The 20,605-nt window shown below is 45.4% G+C and overlaps 1 protein-coding gene across 1 annotated transcript; it reads left to right on the top strand.

Moving 5' to 3' along the window:
- Nucleotides 1-87: 87 nt before the first annotated feature.
- Nucleotides 88-18,471, top strand: LOC144172798 (uncharacterized). Its single transcript, XM_077701407.1, has 5 exons — nt 88-319; nt 9,509-9,650; nt 10,469-10,531; nt 14,447-14,573; nt 16,964-18,471. The coding sequence occupies exons 2-5, from the start codon at nt 9,527-9,529 to the stop codon at nt 18,072-18,074; spliced, it is 1,425 nt and encodes a 474-aa protein (XP_077557533.1). The 5' UTR covers nt 88-319; nt 9,509-9,526; the 3' UTR covers nt 18,075-18,471.
- Nucleotides 18,472-20,605: the final 2,134 nt, after the last annotated feature.

The following is a 20,605-nucleotide window of genomic DNA, read 5'->3' as shown; positions in this document are numbered from 1 at the left end:
AAGCAGGGAGTTTACGAGGCCCGGTAAATAACCACAACACTTTGTTAACATGCGCTCACAGCGCCACGGAGGGCAGACGGCAACTCGCCATCAGCACCCGTGTTTAGCTGTGCAGCGTAGAGTTTTCCCGGGCACCATTTCAGTGCTGGCCATCGGGCGTGTTTGCTGTTCACAGAGTAACGTTGGTTCACAGCGTGTGAAGGCGCAGTGGACAGAAGTAGCTCGTGCTGGCGATCGCACTAACGTTTCGCGTGCCTGAGGAGACGGCTGTGGGGTCTGCGAAAACATCTCTGCGTTCCGCGCACGAGCTTCGGAAGAGGTCAGTAGCTTTTGATTTCCAGCCATCTGTCCCCAGGCGTTATCAAGTGGCTTGTGTGCGCTTATTCCGCCAGTCCCGCTGTCGTCATTCACTGAGCGGACATCCGTTTCGCCCACATGGCCACGCTTTGGTTGCAGTTGTTTTCGGCCTGCCGCGGCATTGGTGTGAGCACGATTCGATTCGAACTCCCTTCCGTCGAATTCCCGTTTCGGGTGACTACGCGACCCAAAGGGCGAGATGCTACGCTTGAAAAGACTTGGCAGTTTTGAAATTACAGTAATTAAATTACTTTTTGCTTTAATGAGTTATGTAATGGATTACTTTTGAGTGTTTGGTAATTAATGTAATAAATTACTTCAGGCCAGTAATTTCATGGAAATTACTCATTACCTTCCCAATTACTTTTGACTACCATTCAGCTTGTCCGCTACTGCATCAAAAGTTGACCAAGAAAAGTTCGGGTAGAGTTCCAATGCCCAGAGAGTCTCTGGGCATTGGAACTATATGAACGCGAAGGAAACGCTTCGATAACAGCTCTGCCTGCATTCTCGTGCCTCTTCCTTCCGTTTTCATGCGTTCCGGGAATGCCGTGGCGACAGTCAGTCGGGTTAAACAAAAAACGTGCAGATTGCCGTGTAAATGTAGATGAGTTTTGTAAATAAAGTGTACTGTGTTGGTAGTGTATGAGTGATGAATTTTTGACAAAGTAATTTAATTACTTTTAATAAGTAATGTAATGTCATTACTTTCGACCGCGTGTAATTTCCAGTGTAATTAATTACATTTGAGAAAAGTCCAGGACAGTGATGAGTAATGTAATTTAATTACTTTTTAGAAGCAATTTTGCCATCTCTGCACTTGAATATTTTCGCGTATGATATGTGTTATAGCGCTAACATTGCTGTTGGCATGTACCATCACGAAAAGTTGAAGGAGACATCAACGTTTTGGTTTTTAGATGTGCGACACAATAATGTTAATTCGACACCGATGGAGGGCTTTGGATCAGAGTTGATGCATTCAAGATGTCTGTGTACCAAACACTGAAAGTCGGCGAAGACAGAATAGCCTCAACGGTTTTGAATCGTGGTCACACAGGAAAGACAGACGCCATCTGTTAGCGTCCTCGATAAACACGCATAGGTGTTAGCTCCAAAGCCGGTGCTATGCACAGTGCACGATGACGGTGCGCACCGGCACGCAGTGTTGATCAAGGACAGAGAGAGCGGTTCTACACTAACACCATCTCATGGGCAGTGACAGAAACTCAGGAAAATGTTGACAAGTTCCAAAGAAGCAACTCATTATAACACAGTACTGCTACAAACTAATATTTATTGAAAGCCAGCACCCAACCTAGATCTCCCACACGTGTGCGACAACGTACTGGTACTAAGCCGCCACCTACAAGCTTTTTCTTCTCTTCTGAGAGCCATACCAACACGATCATGCCTGCAGTCATGGCCCATCTCTCCGCTATGGTAAAATGTGTAGGCCCTTCACGGTCTAGGCCCTCCAGTGAGTGTGTGTGATAACTCATTCAAGCAAAACGAATGTAAAGCTCCAATATTGACTCCTACCGGCTGGCCATGCAGAAATCTTTGCAGTAAGCGAAATTCCCACATAACACAATGTTTGTATGCCTATATGCAAATCTGTCCATTAGTATACCAGTTAGGCCTGTTGCATTGTTGTGTGATAAATACGCACGCAACTCATCCTTGTCAACAATATAGTCATTTCTGCCTTTGCACGAGTGTGTCAACACGCTGTCACTGTAACAGACAGTGGAGGAAACCACTTCTCTGGTGCAGTCCACGATGCATCTCGGGATTGCAACCCGGTGCTTCGTCGACTCTCTTTGTGTGCCCCGGTTTATCAAGGAGTTGACGGTGCTCTCCGGTGCGCATTGGTGCGATTTATCGAAGGTGCTAAATTGCCATGAATCATGTTGTGGGTTGGTTTGTTTGTGTTTTGTTTTTGCCGACCGGCTGCGCCGGGCGATGTTATCTGTGTTAACCGTGGGCCTAATGAAGCGCATGTTCCATTCTTTATGCCGCACGTGTTATCTCCTTTCATGGGGAGAGTGTTTCAAACAGTCGCCAGCCTAGAATAATCTTCTTTGATGTACAGTGTTCTGAATGTAATTCGACGATTTTAGAAACCCTAGCGCCAAGTTATAAATGCCCGCAGAGCAGATGCCACGGCATTCGGCTCTCTGACGCTCGCCTGTGCATATCACTTTGTAGACTTTGTTCACTTTGTTGTCACTTTGTTGACTGCTGCTTTGCCACCTGTGTATTCTTTGAGTTGCTCGGGGAGCACAAGTTTGCTCCAATCAACTTGTTTTCCTTGAAGACAACTGCGTCATCTTTGGCTTCGTGACATCTGGTGATGGTGCTAGGTATGCACCCTTTTGCTCCCTACGACCTCTGGAAGCCGCCAAGCCAGTCCAACAGGAGCCAGCCGCTGACTGGAAGTTTTACCGCCTGGTTCGGTCTTCTGCCAGAAGGGCCCAAGGGAACGACTGGTGCTACCACCAGCATGGTACGAGAAGCAACGCCGCCAGTCGTCCTGCAGCAGCCCCGGGAACTGCCATCACTCCGGGGAGCCCCCGCTAAAGACCCAGAAGAATCGCTGCAGAAGCTGGAACGCGTCTGCATCTTCAATAGGTGAGATGATGAAGAACCTTTCCGGCATGTTTTTTTCATTTAGAAGATCCAGCTCGAACTTCGTTCGAGAACCGTGAGAGCTCTTTGACGAACTGGATCTGTCCAAAAGCGAGTTCTTTAAGACCTTCACTACCGTGGCGAGAAAACAAGCTGCGCTTTTGCTTGAAACTCGAACTGAACACCCCAACGAAAGAGTCATGATTTTCGTTGAAGAAATGAAGCGACTATTTTGCTGCGCGGACCCGGAAATGACGGAAGAAAAGAAACTGAGGTGTCTTATGCGAGGAGTAAACCATGAACTTTTTGCTTGCCTTGTCTGCAACCCCCCTAAAACGGTGGCTGAAATCGCATCTGAAGCTGCCGCTATGGAGAGGATGCTCGAAATTCAAACTAGCCAGTACAACCGCCCTGTCAACGCGCTGTTCTTTGAGACCATCGGTGCTGCAACTGTAAGCTCCGATATATTGCGCCACACCATCCGAGCAGTAGTCAGGGAGGATGTTCGGCAGCTTTTTCCAAGGACGCCACCACCTCAAGTGGCTTCCCTGACTGGCGTCATCCGAGCAGAGGTTCAGCAGGCGTTTGGGACTTCTACGCCATCCGAAGCACCCCGCGAGCCACAAGCGATAACCTACTCCGCCGCACTTCGTCGACCCCGCCCTGCTCCAATCCGTCAAGAGACCACACCATATTGCCGTTCACTCTCCCCTGACCGACCCCCTGTAGTCCAATACCAGACACCGAGGATGGCTGACGTGTGGTGAACGACCAATAATCGCCCACTGTGCCACCACTGTGGAGAGGCTGACCACATCTACCGTCGCTGCCCTTACAAGAGGCTCGGTTTGCGAGGATTCTCCATCGACACACCACACCCCCAACCCGGCCAGCACCCTACTGATATCAAAGAATACCTCTCCAACAACAACCAAGGACCAGCCGGCTTCAAGTGTTCACCTTCACCCTACCCGTACCAGAATCCAGCGCAACCGCAAGAAGAACGGAACAAATTATTGGCTTTGCTGCGTTGTACAGCGAATGTTTCTTGTCAAACTCAAAATACGTCAGACACCTCTAGCGAAGCACTGAATTATAGCCGAAAATGGATCTTGACCTACCCGAGAATCGCCGAACCACGTGTCTTTACATGAGCGGGAAGCCATCCAGACACAAGTGGAAGACATGCTCAGCAACGGCATTATACAGCCGTCAAAAACCCCTGAGCTGCACCGGTCGTACGTGAAGAAAAAGATGGCACATTAAAGTTCTGCATTGATTATTGGCGACAGAACAAGATCACGAAAAAGGACATATTTGTGAGGAGGCACTGCTCACCACACAGTGGTCGGTAGATCGAAGTGACAAGGCAGGGGTGGGCGTGCGGTGGTGAAAAACGATTGCATGGAGGGAAAAAAAGGGGGAGGAAGACGAGGAAGCCGGACAGTCATGGTACGAGAGCTGGAGGAACGAGGTTTGGGGTGTGACCTGCTGGACGAGAACGTTCAGGAACCTCTGTTACTAGCCCGAGAACTTCAGGGAACCTATGTTACGAGCCGCATTTGACGCCGTGTACTGCCAGGCATGAGCGATACTCTTTTAGTTAATAACTTTGTTTTGTAGGACATCTACTCGTGTGATTACATTAGTTTAAGGTTAATTTGTGTATCTTCCTAATTTTGTCTTGTGAATAGAGTCTGTCGTTGTGTGACGTCATGTGCCTCGCTTCTTGTCCGTCAGTTCAACTTAACCTCCTCATCTACAAAACAACCCGCATCACAACAACGTTGTACCCCCTGCCACGAATCGATCATGCCCTCGACCATTTCTGCCATGTGAAGTACTTCTCATCGATGGATCTAAAGACACGCTAGTGGCAAATAGAAGGAGTCAAGAGAGACTGAGAGAAGACTGCATTCATAACCCGGACGGCCTTTACGAGCTCAAGGTGATGCTATTCGGACTGTGCACGGCACCAGCAATGTTTCAAAGAGTCATGGACACCGTGATAGGTGGCGTGAAGTGGCACACCAGTCTCGTATACCTTGACGACGTTGTGTTATTCCCCTGAACTTTCAACGAACACCTTGCAAGGTTGGAGTCTGTACTTGAGGCTATCTGCTCATTGGGGCTAACCCTGAAGCCTGAAAAGTGCCGCTTCATGTATGAGGAACACAACTTTTTGGGGCATGTCGTCAACATTGCAAGTGTCCTGCCTGACCCAGCGAAAACTTCAGCCATAGCAAACTTCCCAAGACCGAAAGGTAAGAATGGCGTGCGAAGATTTCTCGGATTGCGTGCATACTACCGGCGGCTTGTCATAAACTTCGCACGCATTGCAGAGCCACTGTTGAACTTGATGAAAGATAGCACCCCTTTCAGCTCGGAAACCGGCCAAGAAAAAGCATTCTCCAATCTGCAACAATGCTTGCAAAGCCCGCCCATGCTCGCTCATTTAAAAAAAACGCCGAAACGGAAATGCACACATGGACGCCAGTGATATAGGCTTGGGGGCCATCCTCATGCAAAAGCAAAGCGGTTGCGAAAAAGTAATCGCCTGTCAGCCATGGTCTGCCGAAGGAGGAGAAAACCTACTCAGCCTGTGAGAAGGAGTGCCTCGCAATTATATGGGCCATTTCAAAATTTCACCCATACGTGTATGGTAGACCATTAAAGGTTGTGCAGACCACCATGCGCTGTGTTGGCTCGCCAATTTGAAGGACCCCTCTGGCCGTCTTGGGCGGTGGAGCTGGCGCCTTCAAGAGTTCGACATTGCAATCATCTATAAATCCGGCTGGAAACACCCCGACGCCGACTCCCTGTTCCACACCCCTGTTGACTCATCACCTCTAGACTGATGAAAACAGCGCTTCGGAGTCGTGATGGAGAGTGATCTAGCTGCCCATAAATGTGCCGACCGCAATTTACATGTCATGATAGCACAACAAACCACCTCGAAGAACGCAATGTCGCCGTGCCTAGGGCGTTCAAACGGAACTTGCCGGCATTCAGCCTGAGAAACTCTGTCCTTGTGAAGAATTTCAGCCCTGTAACGAGAACGAATTATCTTGTCATTCCCGCAGACCTTCATGACGAAATTTTGGAAGCATGCCACAACGATCCGTCTTCCAGACATCTCGGGACAGCTCGCACTATTGGAAAAATCAAAACGAAGTACTACTGGTCCCGCCTTAAATCCCACGTCACCCACTACATTCGGAGCTGCCGTGACTGCCGGCGACGAAAAACGCCACTGACGAGACCCGCCAGACTTCTGCAGCCGATCAGCGTCCCAACGAGGCTCTTCCAACATATTGGAATGGACCTTCTGGGCTCGTTGCCAACGTCGCGATCTGAAAGCAAGTGGACTGTCGTAGCAACAGACTATATAATGTGGTATGCAGAAAATACCGCTCTTCCGAGGGGGACTGCACAAGAAGTCGCCAAGTTCTTCATAAACCAAGTTGTGCTGCAGCATGAAGCCCCTGAAATTCTAATCTTGGACCGTGGAGCTTATGCAAGGAATCTTACACTACAGCAACACGGATCACCGAAGAATGATGGCGTACCGCCCCCAAACAAATGGACGAACGGAACATCTGAAAAAGACGATCACAGATATGCTGTCTATGTACGTCGACATTGAACATAAGACTTGGGACGCAGTCCTTCCTGATGTCACGTTTGCTTACAACATGGCTATCCAGGAAACTACACGATTACACCGTTTAAGCTTGTCTACGGAAGATGGCCGACTGCGATGTTTGACTCCATGCTTCCGCGCGTAGAATACGATGACCTCAATGCTGACGTCCAAGGACACCTTCAGCATGTGGAGGAGGCCTGCCAGCTCGCTCGAGTTCGCACAACAAACCAGCAGCTGGTGGATGCCGGGTGCTACAACCTCCAACGCCGAGACGCCGAGTACCGCCCAGGGGATCGTGCGTGGGTTTGGACTCCCATCTGACGGCGTGAACTCAATGAGAAGCTTCTGCAATGTTATTTCGGACCCTATGGGATTCTAAAACGTATTGGCCAACTTACCTACGAGGTGATCCTTGATGGTGATTCCGGAACATCACGACGACGCAAGCTGCCCGAATTCGTCTATGTGGTTCGCTTAAAACCTTACTACGCAAGATGATACTTTTTTGTTGTTTGTTTGGACTGTCTTTTATTTTAGCATCGGGTTGATGCCCTTTTGGAAGGGGGGGCAATGCCACGAACCACGTTTTCGGTTTGTTTCTTTATGTTTTGTTTTTGCCGACCGGCCGCGCCGGGCTATGTTATCTGTGTTATCCGTGGGCCAAGTGAAGCTGTTTTACAGCAGTATGGCGCAATTTTCTTGGAGCAGCCTGGCGTAGGAAAATGGCGTTATATCAAAACTGCACAATATACGCAGCTGTTTCACCCCTGGAAAACTGCACTACTGGATCAATAAACACCTCGCTACGTATGTTTCACTCTTCAGACCGCACGTGTTATCTCCTTTCATACGGAGAGTGTTTCGAACTAACGTCACCAGCCTAGAATAATCTTCTTAGATCTTTGATAGTGTTCACTGTGCATTTTACGATAGCAAAAACTGTTGCAAGGTATTCTGTCGAACTTTAATAGCGAGGTGTTTATTGATCCAGCAGTGCAGTTTTTCAGGGGATTCACAACTGCGCATATTGTGTAGTTTTGATACAATGCCGTTTTCCTATGCCAGGCTGCTCCAAAGCCATCACAGTTGTGGAAATTGCGCCATACTGCAGTAAAACAGCCTTATATGCAAGGATTTCAACACAGGCATTACTTTTGGTTGGAAAAATATGCAGAGCTGACACCATGGCTTTCCATGCAGCCCAAGTGGCGCTATTTTTTGCCAAGAGCGGTGTTCATCTTGGTATCGTTATGTCACCTGCGTTTTGCATTCAGGTCACCACTCTTCTCATCGCTCACTTGTAAGTGCACATATGACAAGAAAAGATTGAAGTGAACACGAGAGCTTCTAACGCATTAATTTTGACCACCAGGGGCTTTTGATGAAGACCGTGCACCGAAATCTCGAACACACGGGTGTTTTGGCTTTTTGCATTCATAACAAAAGTGGCCACCTTGGCCGGAAATTGAACCCACATCATTTCGGTCAGTTCAGCCCTGGCGAATTAAATACCTGGCCCACCCCTGCGTGCGACTGGAAGAGGAGTTACTACTTTCTACTGCTGCAGCCTTTTATAAGTACCCACATTCTGAAGTGTTAGTGGTGGCTTTGTATAAACACACACAGAAAAGAAACCTTCCAAAGGAAAATGGGCAAAGCTTACAACAGGAAAAAAGGCTGCCCAAGCATTGAGCACATGGCTAAAAAAGTGGGAGTCACAAAGTAAAAAAAATGAAAGAAAACGGTCCTTCACCCACTGCAGGTTAGTGTCGGTAATGGGCACCTGCTTCCATAGCTTTCATGTAAAAGAAACGAGTGACGAGAGTGGGGCAGGGAGTGATTAGGCGAAGGGGATGCTTCATCCACAAGTGTTTTGACAGCAAGGTCTTCCCGGCCCTGACTCTTAAATTCGCCGCCGCGGCCGCCACGAGGACCAGTACTGGAATAACGTCCATTGAAGAATAGCTCGCCAGAAGTGGTGCGTGCTGCATTGCCCCGATATGTTCGGACATTGGCACCTTTTAGGAGGACGGGTTATGCAAGCAATAATAATTGATGTATGTCAAGTGAAATTCAATACCAAAAGCGAAGTGGCTGACCAAAGCAACAATACTAAAATTACCTAAGTAAACGCTTCGAGGAACTGTGCCGTGGCGCAACACTTCTGCATACAATTCAGGGACAGATTGCAAACATAGTTATTGCTGCATTGAAATGGTAAAAAATACCTCCCAATTGCAGTGCTCTTCAATTTCAATTTTTTATGGTAGTGTATACATTGTCTGTGCACACAGCCTCAATAAAACTTATGAAGTTTGCAAGAAGGTAGTACAGTTTGTACTTAGTGATACTAAGCAAAATGCTCTTTGAAAGTTATTTCAGTCTGATATGTATTTTAAACCGACTCAAAAAGGTGTTTATCCCTTAAAGTTGCTACAAAGTTGTTTTCTAAGCTCCTAAGACAAGTTATTCAATGTCGTGAACTGCTCCAAATCAAGGTAATTCTATTTCCAAAATTGAAATTTTGCTGCTGCAAAAACTGCTCCCAATTCTGTTTACGCTGTCTCGCCACTGGTTTTCATGAAACAGAGGTTCATTTGTCGTCCTTTTGCCACTAAACCTCTTGGGACCTAAGCTTGCAGGAAGCTTTCAACATTGACATATACAATTGTGCGTGATAGTGCCCGTATTTCGAACACAGAAGCGACTGAAGAATGCATGCATGGTTATTGAATTTTATAGCAGGAAAGTGACCTGTTAACCATTTATTTGTTGGGAAATAAAACTACAAAATTACTAACTGGCTTATTCCTGGTTCTCTTGGAGCTAAATATGATTGTGAAAATGTTCACTGGCTGCCTTTTTTGGTTACAGAAGGCACAAAGTTCCCGCATGCCACGTGTGACATCGTCAGTGCCCGAGAGCTGCATCATGGCAATGTCCAGGGATGCAGACCGCAACTGGGATGTGTCCTGCTGCCAAAAAACACAGGCAACCATCACCTATAGTGCCACAGGTACCCTTCTCGTTATTGCATCAACAATAGATTGGGCATGTCGGCAAGATTTCCCATTACTTCAGCAATAGAGCCGTTTTTCTTGATCAACAGAGCGAGAGATAACAGAGCAAATAACGACTGGGAATGTAGCGCATGGAAGGCCTGGGAACACTGGTTGTGTTGCCGCGCAGACAAGTAGAAGCGTGGAAATGCAGCTGCCGCTGCTTTGATAGGTCTTTTGAGTTACGCAACCACTTCTATGCGTTTAAGTCAAGTCTGAAGCCGATGCAGGTGGCAAAAGAGGAGTAAATGAGAAAGACAGCGATGAAGGGCTGATACTGGTGGGCAACAAAAGGGCATTTACCTTAGCATTAATGTGGGCGAGTTGGCTGCTGGAGCAATGAAAGAATTAAAGCGGTGTAACGGATGAGACCTCAAACAGACAGAGAACACATGGGGACTAGCGGTGGACCTGCTGACTGGAGCACTGGACTCCTGCACTAGTCCTGTGTGTTCTCTTCTAAAGTCTGAATCGTAGCATGCTATTTTAATGTTTCACTGCTGCAACAAAAGAAGTGACAGGCGGGCAATGCCACTTCAGTGCAGACAAACGTGACCACTGAGACAGTGTTATGCATAGTTGGCGCAGTGTATAAAGTATGTGCAAAAAAAGTCTTCTGGAGTTGTGCAGGCCAGAGCAAGGTGCGCGCATTGGGTCAGCCTCAGGTTTCTGCACGAGGATGAGATTCCTATGCATTTGTAGATACACCAATGAACCTTCAAATTTTTTCTGTGTAAAGGCTATTCTGTATGTATTTACTATAAATATTTTTCAGGTACACAGTGCGCCCTTGTGCTCCACGTCAGCACAAGCTCCCAAACGGAAGAGGAATTTCTCGGTGAGGTTACAAAATCTTTTCTCTATTCATACATTCAAGTAGGTGACAGCACAATTACAAATTTCATTGGCACACTCCTTCTCAATAACTTTTTGTAAAATCTTGATCCAGTATGCTCATGGCGTTGTTTTAAACTATAAGAATTTATCTACATGGGGAATTTAAAAAGAGACACTGATGTGAGTGGGAAATTGTTAAACCACCTTACTAGTTTGAAGTCTAGAATGTCGTGGCCATGTTCTGACTGTGAGAGGAAAACTGTCAATCAGACGTAACAAAGAGATAGATACAAGTACATGTGCTGTTTTTGTTGACAAAGAGCGGGAATGTTGGTCTTTTTTGTTTTTCTTGGCATATTTCCAAGTTACGACTCTTCTGTGCTCTGAATTTTTTTCATTTAGTTTACATGTGTACTGTGACAAAAAAGTAGCTTTGTGCGCACTGCTTATTCTGCATGACTCTGCTTGCTGACTTGCTGATGTCTGCTGTGATGACACTCTGTTAAGTCGAGACAGAAAAATCGCCGCTGTCGCAAGCTAGGTAAACATTTGGCTGACTGTACATATGTATGTACACTTTTGTTCATGTCCGTGCAGTTGGAGCAATAATTCACTTTCAATGAGACCGCTTGCCAAGAAGAATTTATTCCTTCAAAAACGCCCTACTAGCATGCCTGCAGCTAGCAATCAAGCACAAGTGCCTGCTTATTTTCGCAACACATAAGAAATTGACTAATACATGTTGCCGAGAAAAACAAAAACTGCCTGGCCTGTGACCGTCGCTGGCTGCCAAAATCGATGGCCGCTAAAGAAAACATCATGGGCCGCCCCCCCCCCTCCCCCTTGGGAAGAGAGCGCGCTGCATTTGCCACATTGCCTGCAATCGTGTGGAGGCGGAACAATTATGCATGAATTTTCATGTCATGTAGCTACGGTGACACTGAAGGGATTTTTATAATTCTTGTTGGAGGAAATTGCTGGGGTTATAGAGTTTGTCTCAAAATCCATTCTGAATAGTCGGTGGTGAGTTCTGCACAGTTCCTTTAACCGTTACAGTGGACCCTCGATATGAATCTTGCAAGACCGTGAAATTTATTGCTATCCGAAATTCCAACACGGACCGAAAATTGAGCACTAAGAAAAGTTTTTGTTTATGTCTCTTCTTACTTTCTTGTAAAGTAATTCGTGGTGTTTTTCTGCTTTTTTAACTTCCATGTTGCCAAGCAGCTTTGCAGGAATGTGTAAAATTCGCACTTGTCTCCTCACTCGCGGTGCCCAAGCTCATTGCACGCCGCAAAGTCCAGGGCATGCATGGTTTCACTTCCCACCTTGTTTGAGTTAAATACGTCCTGTGCTTCATACTCGGATAGATGCGCCGGCAGTCGTCCACCTTCTTTCTTTCGCCGCACATGGTTTCATATACAGGACCATGCCACTGCCTAGCAAGCCCTCCCACCGGAATTCTGCAAGCTTTCAATTCTAAGCGAAAGGGGAACGTCATTTGCTTTCTTCCCGAGCAGTTTTGCTTCGATGTTCACTCCAGTCGCAATTACTTCCTTGAACCACGAAAGGAGGACATCTTCAAACTTGACATGCTCTGCTGTTTTGGCCTGCTTGACATTCACGCTGAACCGCTGCACGTTTTGCAACGATGGTGCACAACATTGACGGCGACAGGGAAAGCTCTTTTGCCAAGTTGCTGCACTTCCTTTACGAATCGCTGTCGGCTTTATTCAGAATCTCCGGCTCCTCCTCCGAAGAAAGGGCTTTTCGCTGGTGCGACATAGCAGACAGTACCTTGGCTTTTTTGGTTAAGAGAAGCCCATTCACCGTAAAAATCTTGCACACGCATCTCAGCAACGAATTATTCACCGTAAGCAGGCGGCAGCAACGGCGAGGAGCAGCGCGTTCTGAAGGGGCAGTCCCCCACCAAGGACCAATGAGATGCCAGCAACTGAGCTACGTTAGTGCCTACCCAAGGCCATCAGGGCGTTCTCCCCTGGCAGCACGACCGCAGTAGACTCGCCACGCCTCAAGCACTCGCACAACAGCCCGTCTGTTCCCAGAGAAAGAGTAACCGAGAAGGAAGGGAGAGCCCGTACGTTGCCGTCGCACACTAGCTAGGCAGGCGGGTGCCTCGCCGGCTCGTTCCTATCATCCGCAGGGCTGCGCAGGTCTGTCCGTAAGAGCTGAAATTTTGTCCATTGCAAACAATGCAGTTTCGCCATGGCTTCTCAGCAATTCATATCATCCCGAAATTCGAATCACTTAGAATCGTATCAACAAGATGCCACTGCATTTGCAAATAGTTTATACCTTATACATCGCTACACCTCATCTGCATGCTGATCTAATGGTGGCCATATGTTGTGTCTGGCATCTATCCAGCAATATTGAAAGCCTGTCGCTTGCCCTGCAAAGCAGCAGATACCAACAGTGCTACGAGACATTTATGTAGTTTCTAGCAGACATTTGTGCAAACTTATTGCAAAACACCAGTTAGCAATGTTCACAAACTGGTTGTGAATACTTATGGCATTAAAATATTTACAGCAGTGGTCCTATACGGTACTAGTAGTACAAATGAAGTTTGCAAAACCTCAAGTTCTAGTCACAACAAACATGAAAATGTGACCTGTAAAGCCATGAGCACAGTCTAAATGCCACCATAGTTCTTGCACAAAGGCCTATTACGAAGTATTTGTTTCTAGTGAAGGTGAAAAGGCGCTGGGTAGGTCAAATGCGCACCTAATAGAAACAAGCAGGTTTCCTTTAGCATAATTCACCAATTTCAAAGGTAGCATGAGATGTCGTGTCATATATCATATTTATTGAGTTCACCAACTTGCACAAGCCTGCTAACTTTTTCTAGACCATTCAGGCACTTATAGGTAGGGTTGTTCGTTTTCGGGTTTTATATTTTTTCAAATTCGGGGGGTAAAAATCGGGCGGTATTTTTCAAACTGATATTCGGGGAAAAATCAGTTTTTTTGCGAAACCATTCCTTACTTCGGGTTTTTTCGGGTTAAATATACGGTTGTACTTATCAGAACTTACACTGAGCTTATCAAAACGTATCACGGGCTTTTTAAGTATAACACGTTAAATTTGGTGTTTCAAGCTGGTAATTGGAACAGACACCAGAGTATTATAGCAAATACAGTATACTACCCGAAATTTTGTGTTTGTTTGAAAATGAATCAGTGGTGTTTGAAAATGAATGAATCAGTAAACATTGACTCTTAGAAATTATACATTTTATTCTCGAAAATCTGGTCATCGATTTTTTACACGTCCTTGTTGACATACATTATCATCTGCATGCGCAACATGTCAGTCTCCATTCGAGATCTGTCCGGTCGTTGAACATATCTCAGCTGGGAGAAAGTTCTCTCCACATCACAGCTACCATTAGCTAGGCACAACAATGTCAGTGCAGCTTTTGCAAGCCTTGGGTAGCGAGAAGTAGAGTCATGCCAATACTCGATTAGTTCGAGAGCTGGGTTTGTGGGGCTCGCTTCCAGCAAATACTGGTTGAACTCGTCATTAAGGGAATCTACATTAAGGGAATCTACAGCAACTCACGATTGTGCAGATCGCTACAGGGAGGTTTATTCGGGGAGAAATCGGGTTTAACCCGATTCTCCTGAAACTTGTTCGGGGTGCAAGAATCGGGTAAAATCGGGTTTTACCCGAAAACGAACAACCCTACTTATAGGTAGTGTTTATGCCTTCGTATGTGTAATAGTGTCCGGGACCTAATGCTCCACTATAGAAGTTTACCTGAGGGTTCACAAGATGCGCCAGGTATCAGCAAGTTTTATTGGATGTGGCAAACACGCATGGTGTATTCATGTGTACACTAAAGATTGACATAACACCGGTTTCCTTGGATGCTGTCACTTGATTTTTTCAGTGCCGGAGGGGAGCAATGCCAATGCCTTAGTACCTAACAAAGACTGTGTTTCACAAGCCAGTGCAGACACTGTGGGAAAAGCTAGCCTTGACGACTGCTCCTGTTGCCCACATCCCGGCAGCACAGGGTAGGTAAAGGCGCAATCCTTGTAATGCTGTTGCCTGTACATGTACACAGTGCTGAGCCTGGCTTACCATTTTATTGACTTCATCTTAAGTGACAGTCTGGGTATTGTGCAGGACCTAGAGGTTCTGAGTAAGGTTCGAAGCAGTGATCATGGGATGGCTAGGTGCAAGGTAAGCCTGAATCTCGAGAGAAAAAAAGAAACTCGGGGATGCTAACCATCCCAACATGCAGTCAGTGAGAGCCGTAACGGAGGAGTTTAAATAACTCTAAAACATATTTTAGCTTCTAAATGAGAACGAAAATAGTGTAGACAGGCTAAACAACAACCTAACAAAGGCAACCACAGAATCAGTAGCAGCTGTGGGAGAAGCAGCATGTAGGAAAGAAAGGGGGGAAACTGGCTAAGATAATGAAGGAGCTAATTGCGGAACCTAAGAACATGAACATGTAAAGTGCAGTGGACCGAATTGAGTTAGCAGAGCAGTATAAATAGATTAAAGGGACAGAACCGATTTTTGTCGAGTATATATTCTCTATCCCATATGAAAGGGCATCACTAAAGCACCTTGATGAGAAACGGTTTTGCTGCTAACGCCCTAGAACTTTTCAAATCGAAATTTTTAGGTCTATGGGCCGTATGTGTCCCTCCCAAAAATTATGCTGGCAACCATGACATAGAGTAGCTCGGCAACATACTTTTGTCTTATGTGAAATGAAAAACGATATTTTAAAACTTGTCCCCAGCTAAAAAGTTTGAATCGCAGGTTTTCCTAATCTTTTATGTGTTTTTTAATGCAACGGTCTATTTTGCACGAATTTTGCGTCTGTTGGGATAGACGATAGGTAGAATCTGGCTTTATGTTGTGGAGGTGGGAAATTCCATTTTTCCCCGGCGCGTTTTTTTTTTTTTTTTAAGCTGCTGTTGGCATATTTGGAAACAGAAATCAAGTATTTTGGCAGGACAAACGCCTCTGACTCAGGCAGAATCGTCAAAGCTCCTTGTCTGGGTCTGTTTACTGAACGCTGCTGTTGATTCTGGGCATGGAGACTCACTTAGCCACACTGAGAGCAACCCAGCGATGCCGGGCGGCGTGTTTTTAAAATTTTCAAAATAATATTTAGAAAAACATATACAATTTAACCTTGTACAAATACTTATGTTAAAAGGTTTTCAATACGTAAATAAACGTTTCAGCAGTTACAGTAGCTGCTAGGTTTGCAGGTCACATGACAGGGACACATATTGTAGTGTCAAGTTTCGACACTACGAACCGCCACCCTTCCGATTTCAGGAAGTTTGCTGCCAAATTAAAATTATTTCCGCGAATTTGTTTAGAAATTGCTTGTGGTTACCGGGTTATATAAAACGCTGGCTTTCATATGAGCTAGAGAACATATATGCGACAAAAATCGGTTGTCTGTCCTTTTAACAGAAGTAAAACATGACATTCAAGCATATAACATGGCAGTGGTAGAGGGTACCGCCGCGGTGGCTCAGTGGCTAAGGCGTTGCGCTGCTGAGCACGAGGTCGTGGGTTCGATTCCCGGCCGCGGTGGCCGCTTTTCTGATGGAGGCGAATAGCAAAAACGCCTGTGTGTACGAGATTTCGGCGCCCGTTACAGATCCCCAGGCGGTCAAAATTAATCCGGAGCCCTCCACTACGGCGCGCCTCATCGCCTGCGTTGCGTCGGCGCGTTAAACCCTACAATCAATCAGTGATAGAGGAGATGCTGCAAATAGGATGAAGTAGGAAACCAACTAAGAGGGACCTTCACATCGACAAAGACAGAATGTACCCATTCGGAGGAGAGCTGAATAACATTACAGCTGGGTAACAATAAAGGCAGCAAAACGATTCTACACCAGACTGTATGCCAGCAACGTTAGATCACGGGAAACCACTGAGAGTACAAGCTTAATTTGATATGTCTCTCTCCTTACTGAAGAGGAAGTAGGAAAGGCTCTCAAGGACATGAGAAGAGCGAAAGCTGGAGGTGACGACAGCATAACCTTAATATCTTTTGAAGGAAGGAGGAGATATAGTACTGGAAAAGCCTGCTGCACCATTTTTGAATGCTTATTAAACACATAAAAAGTGCCAATAGCCGGGCAAAACGCCAACGTTATTCTAATTAAAAAAAAGGGAGATACCAAGGACCTTAAGAATTACAGACCCAACAGCCTACTCGCAGCTTGCAAGCTGTTTACTAAAGTTATGACCTTCTCTTTTGTTTACTGTTAGTATGTTTGCACTAACACCGAGCATTTTTGTACAGATCAACTGCTTTGTTAGGCCCAGCAGCTATCTTTTCATGTTTCTTGCATTATTTTGTTGCAATTCTGGTTAAGCTTGTGTGTAATTTTGCCCACTTGTGACTTTCTGATGACAGTCTGGCAATCCAGTTTGAAGAGGAGCCATCTTCCTGCCTGTTCTATCAAGAAAGCAACCTCCAGAGCACATACATGGAGGTGTGCTCCGGTAAAATGCATGGCGTTTGCACTGTTTACAAGAAATCCTTTCGTGGTAAACGATGCCAGGATAACCATATCAGATTGCAGACCGGCGAGAGTCCCTACACTTGCAGCATCTGTCAGAAGAGCTTCACTAAAACAGACAGCCTCGTTGCTCATGAAAGGATCTGCTCTGGTGAGAGGCGTTATGTGTGTACTACTTGTCAAAAGAGCTTCACTCAAAAAAGCAACCTGGTTGCTCATGAAAAGATACACTCTGGTGAGAGGCCTTATTTGTGCACTACTTGTCAAAAGAGCTTCACTCGAAAAGGCTTTTTGGTTGCTCATGAAAGATTGCACTCTGGTGAGAGGCCCTATCTGTGCAGCATCTGTCAGAAGAGCTTTACTGAAAAAAAAAACTTGGATAGGCACGAACGATCGCACTCTGGTGAGAGGCCGTATGTGTGCAGCATCTGTCAAAAAAGCTATGCTGATAGAAGTGGCCTGCTTTATCATAAAAGAGTGCACGCTGGTGAGAAGCCCTACCTGTGTAGCATCTGTCAGAAGAGCTTTACAACTAATGGCAGCCTTACTGTTCATAAAAAATTGCACTCTGGTGAGAAGCACTTTGTGTGTAGCATTTGTCACCAGCGCTTTACTCGTAAAGAACACCTGGTTAGCCACGCAAAAGTGCACTCTGGTGAAAAGCCGTATGTGTGTAGCATCTGTCAGCAGAGCTTCAGTCATAAAATGAACCTGGTTAGGCACGAACGACGGCACTCTGGTGAGAGGCCTTATGTGTGCTCTACCTGTCAAAAGAGCTTCACTCTAAAAAGCATTTTGGTTGCTCATGAAAGAATGCACTCTGGTGAGAGGCCCTATCTGTGCAGCATCTGTCAGAAGAGCTTTACTCAAAAAAAAAACTTGGTTAGGCACGAACGATCGCACTCTGGTGAAAGGCCGTATGTGTGCAGCATCTGTCAAAAAAGCTATAATGATAGAAGGAACCTGGTTTCTCATGAAAGGCTGCACTTTGGTGAGAGGCCCTAGCTGTGTAGCATCTGTCAGAAGAGCTTCAGTAATAAAATAAACCTGGTTAGGCACGAATGACGGCACTCTGGTGAGAGGCTGTATGCGTGCAGAACCTCGAAAGAGCTTTAGTGATAGAGGGAACCTGGTTACTTATGAAAGATTGCACTCTGGCAAGCAGCCTATGTGTGTACGACTTGTCAGAAAAGTTTTTGTGGAAAGAGTTACCTGGTCATTCATGAAAGATTGCATTCTGGCCAGAGGCCCTATGTGTGTAGCATCTGTCAGCAAGGGTTTACTCAAAAACCCCACCTTGTTAAGTATAAAGATCACATTCTGGCGAGAGGCCATACTCGTGTGCCATCTGTCCGAAGAGCATTACTCAAAAGCAATACCTGGTTAATCATGAAAGATAGCACTCTAGCAAGGAGCCCTAGTGGGTTGCAGGTCAGATGTGCTTTCCTAAAAAAAAGCTAGGTGATTGTCATGAAACATTTTTTTGGGTTAAAAAACTGTTTCGGGAATCCATGTCTGAAATTTTGTTGTAAAACAATACGTGTTTTTATTGCATTTTTACGCAACCAAAATGTGATATTTCTGGCCTATACCAAAAAGATTTTCTTGTTAAGTGCAGGTATATATAAATGAGATGTTGCATGCAAAAAAAATTTGGTTGTATACAACATTTGTGAAAAAATCATTGTTTTACAGGACCTTTGCTAAGTAAAAGGGTGCACAGTGATGGAAGGCCGTTTGCTTCCAGTGTCAAACAAGCTTCACACAGAACTGGTCATTACTCAACAAGATCACATGGTGGCAAATTTTCGTGTTCAGAGTGTGTCAGAAAAACATTGCCTTAAAAGCAACTTCAGCATCTGACGATGGATAATTGCATACATATGAGAAGATTGCAGACAGACTGCACGCTAGCACATGCATTGCATTCTTACAATCTAAACACTGGAATAAAGTCAGTGTTTTCCGTACATGGCACAGGGTTACAAAATATCATCCCTTAACCCTTCATCAACCAAGGAAAACTCGGGGCACAACGGGTACGGTACTTCTCGAAGAACTTTGCCGAGAAACTGTACGCACCTTTTATCATAGGCAAATACAGTGGCTGTTACACAAAATTGCACCTGGATCTGTAGAAATAAGGTATTCCATATGTTTCGGTCTGTGAGCTCCTGCCCATTCACTCTATATCTGTGTCCTTTAGCCATGCTTTCTTAGTCTAGGTTACGAACCTCAGTGTTGCCTTCTACAGTATTTGCTCACAAGCAAGTGTGCTAAAACGTGAGCGCATAATAAATGGACGCCTTATACTGATTGTCAAACTTTGTTTTTGTCATTCCTGTGCAATGAAGACATCACACTTTAAACAAGAAAGATGCACCTAGAATATGCATTTTATTGTATCCATGTCATGCAGATTGCCTCCAGATACCGTATGCAACATTCTGCACCTGTCACCACACTCAATGTTCTTCAGTTTGGCAGAGGGGACCCGACCCCGACATTTGAACTGCAAGGGTGTTTTAATAGCACAGTCAGGGTACAGTTGGGAAAAATAAGGTAGAGGCGCTCAATTCTTATTGGTTACCTAAGTGATTTTGTATGGTGGTAGATTGCATCGAAGCACTGGTGAGGGCAAAGTACGTAGCAACAAAAATAATCGTAAAATGTAATTTTCGGAGCAAAACGCAGCCTAACCTCACCATTGGTAATACTGCAACATTTTTCAATGCCTCAACCTTCTACGTGAATAAACAGTAAAGTAATATTCTATTGTTTATATGAAAAATGAATATTCCCACGCTCCTATTATAACTGGTGAGCCACATGAGAATCTACACTTCACGAAGATTTGAAATCCATAAATACTTTCAGCCTTCTGATGCCAGGTGTGTGAACAAAAAGTACTATTTGGGTCATAATATTTCGAAAGTTACGCAAAAAAAACTGGAGTATAAAATCTAATTGCAAATTATCCCTTTTTTTCCAATTCAAGGAAACTTTGGGGCTTTTTAATCCAAATGTACAATAAAGGCTTCGTGTTCAACCATGGAATCCATGTAGGCAGTGGCATCCAAAGTTGCAAATATGCAGAACTTGTGAGGCAGTGCGTTGTTGTAGGAAGTGGTTTTCAGGTGTTTGCTGATGGCAGTCGCCTCAAAATCACTGTAGCTGCTGTAGCCATTCCAGTTCCATCTGCTGAGTTATGAGGAGCACCGTATTATTTTTGATCACGAACGTTGCTTGCAATGTCATCGTCTCATGACTGCAGCCATTTTGAATTGTTGTACGGTATGCAGTCAAACCCGGTTATGTCAAACTCGCAAAAAAACCTATCAGTTCGATGTAGGGGATAATTTGATATAAGCAAGCTAGGAATTGGAGGTCATAAAAGCACATAGGACGTATAAAAACACTTTATTGATGAAAGTGCCCTACTTTCCAAAGAAATAGTCGTTTACCTTCTGATTCGACAACCTTGCTGCCCGAGTGCATAGAAACTTCCCCACATTGTCAAAGGGTCGGAGCAGCTG

The sequence above is a fragment of the Haemaphysalis longicornis genome, unplaced genomic scaffold (assembly GCF_048455015.1).
Source record: "Haemaphysalis longicornis isolate Haplotype H1 unplaced genomic scaffold, Haemaphysalis longicornis Haplotype H1 scaffold_26, whole genome shotgun sequence".
Lineage (NCBI taxonomy): Eukaryota > Metazoa > Arthropoda > Arachnida > Ixodida > Ixodidae > Haemaphysalis > Haemaphysalis longicornis.
This window is presented reverse-complemented; position numbering and strand designations above follow the sequence as displayed.

Excerpts from the sequence above, each read along its gene's own strand:
- LOC144172798 (XM_077701407.1), top strand. The coding sequence starts at position 9,527 with ATGCCACGTGTGACATCGTCAGTGCCCGAGAGCTGCATCATGGCAATG. Across the intron at positions 9,651-10,468 it reads CATCACCTATAGTGCCACAG|GTACACAGTGCGCCCTTGTG; the intron begins GTACCCTTCTCG and ends AATATTTTTCAG. Across the intron at positions 14,574-16,963 it reads CCACATCCCGGCAGCACAGG|TCTGGCAATCCAGTTTGAAG; the intron begins GTAGGTAAAGGC and ends TTCTGATGACAG.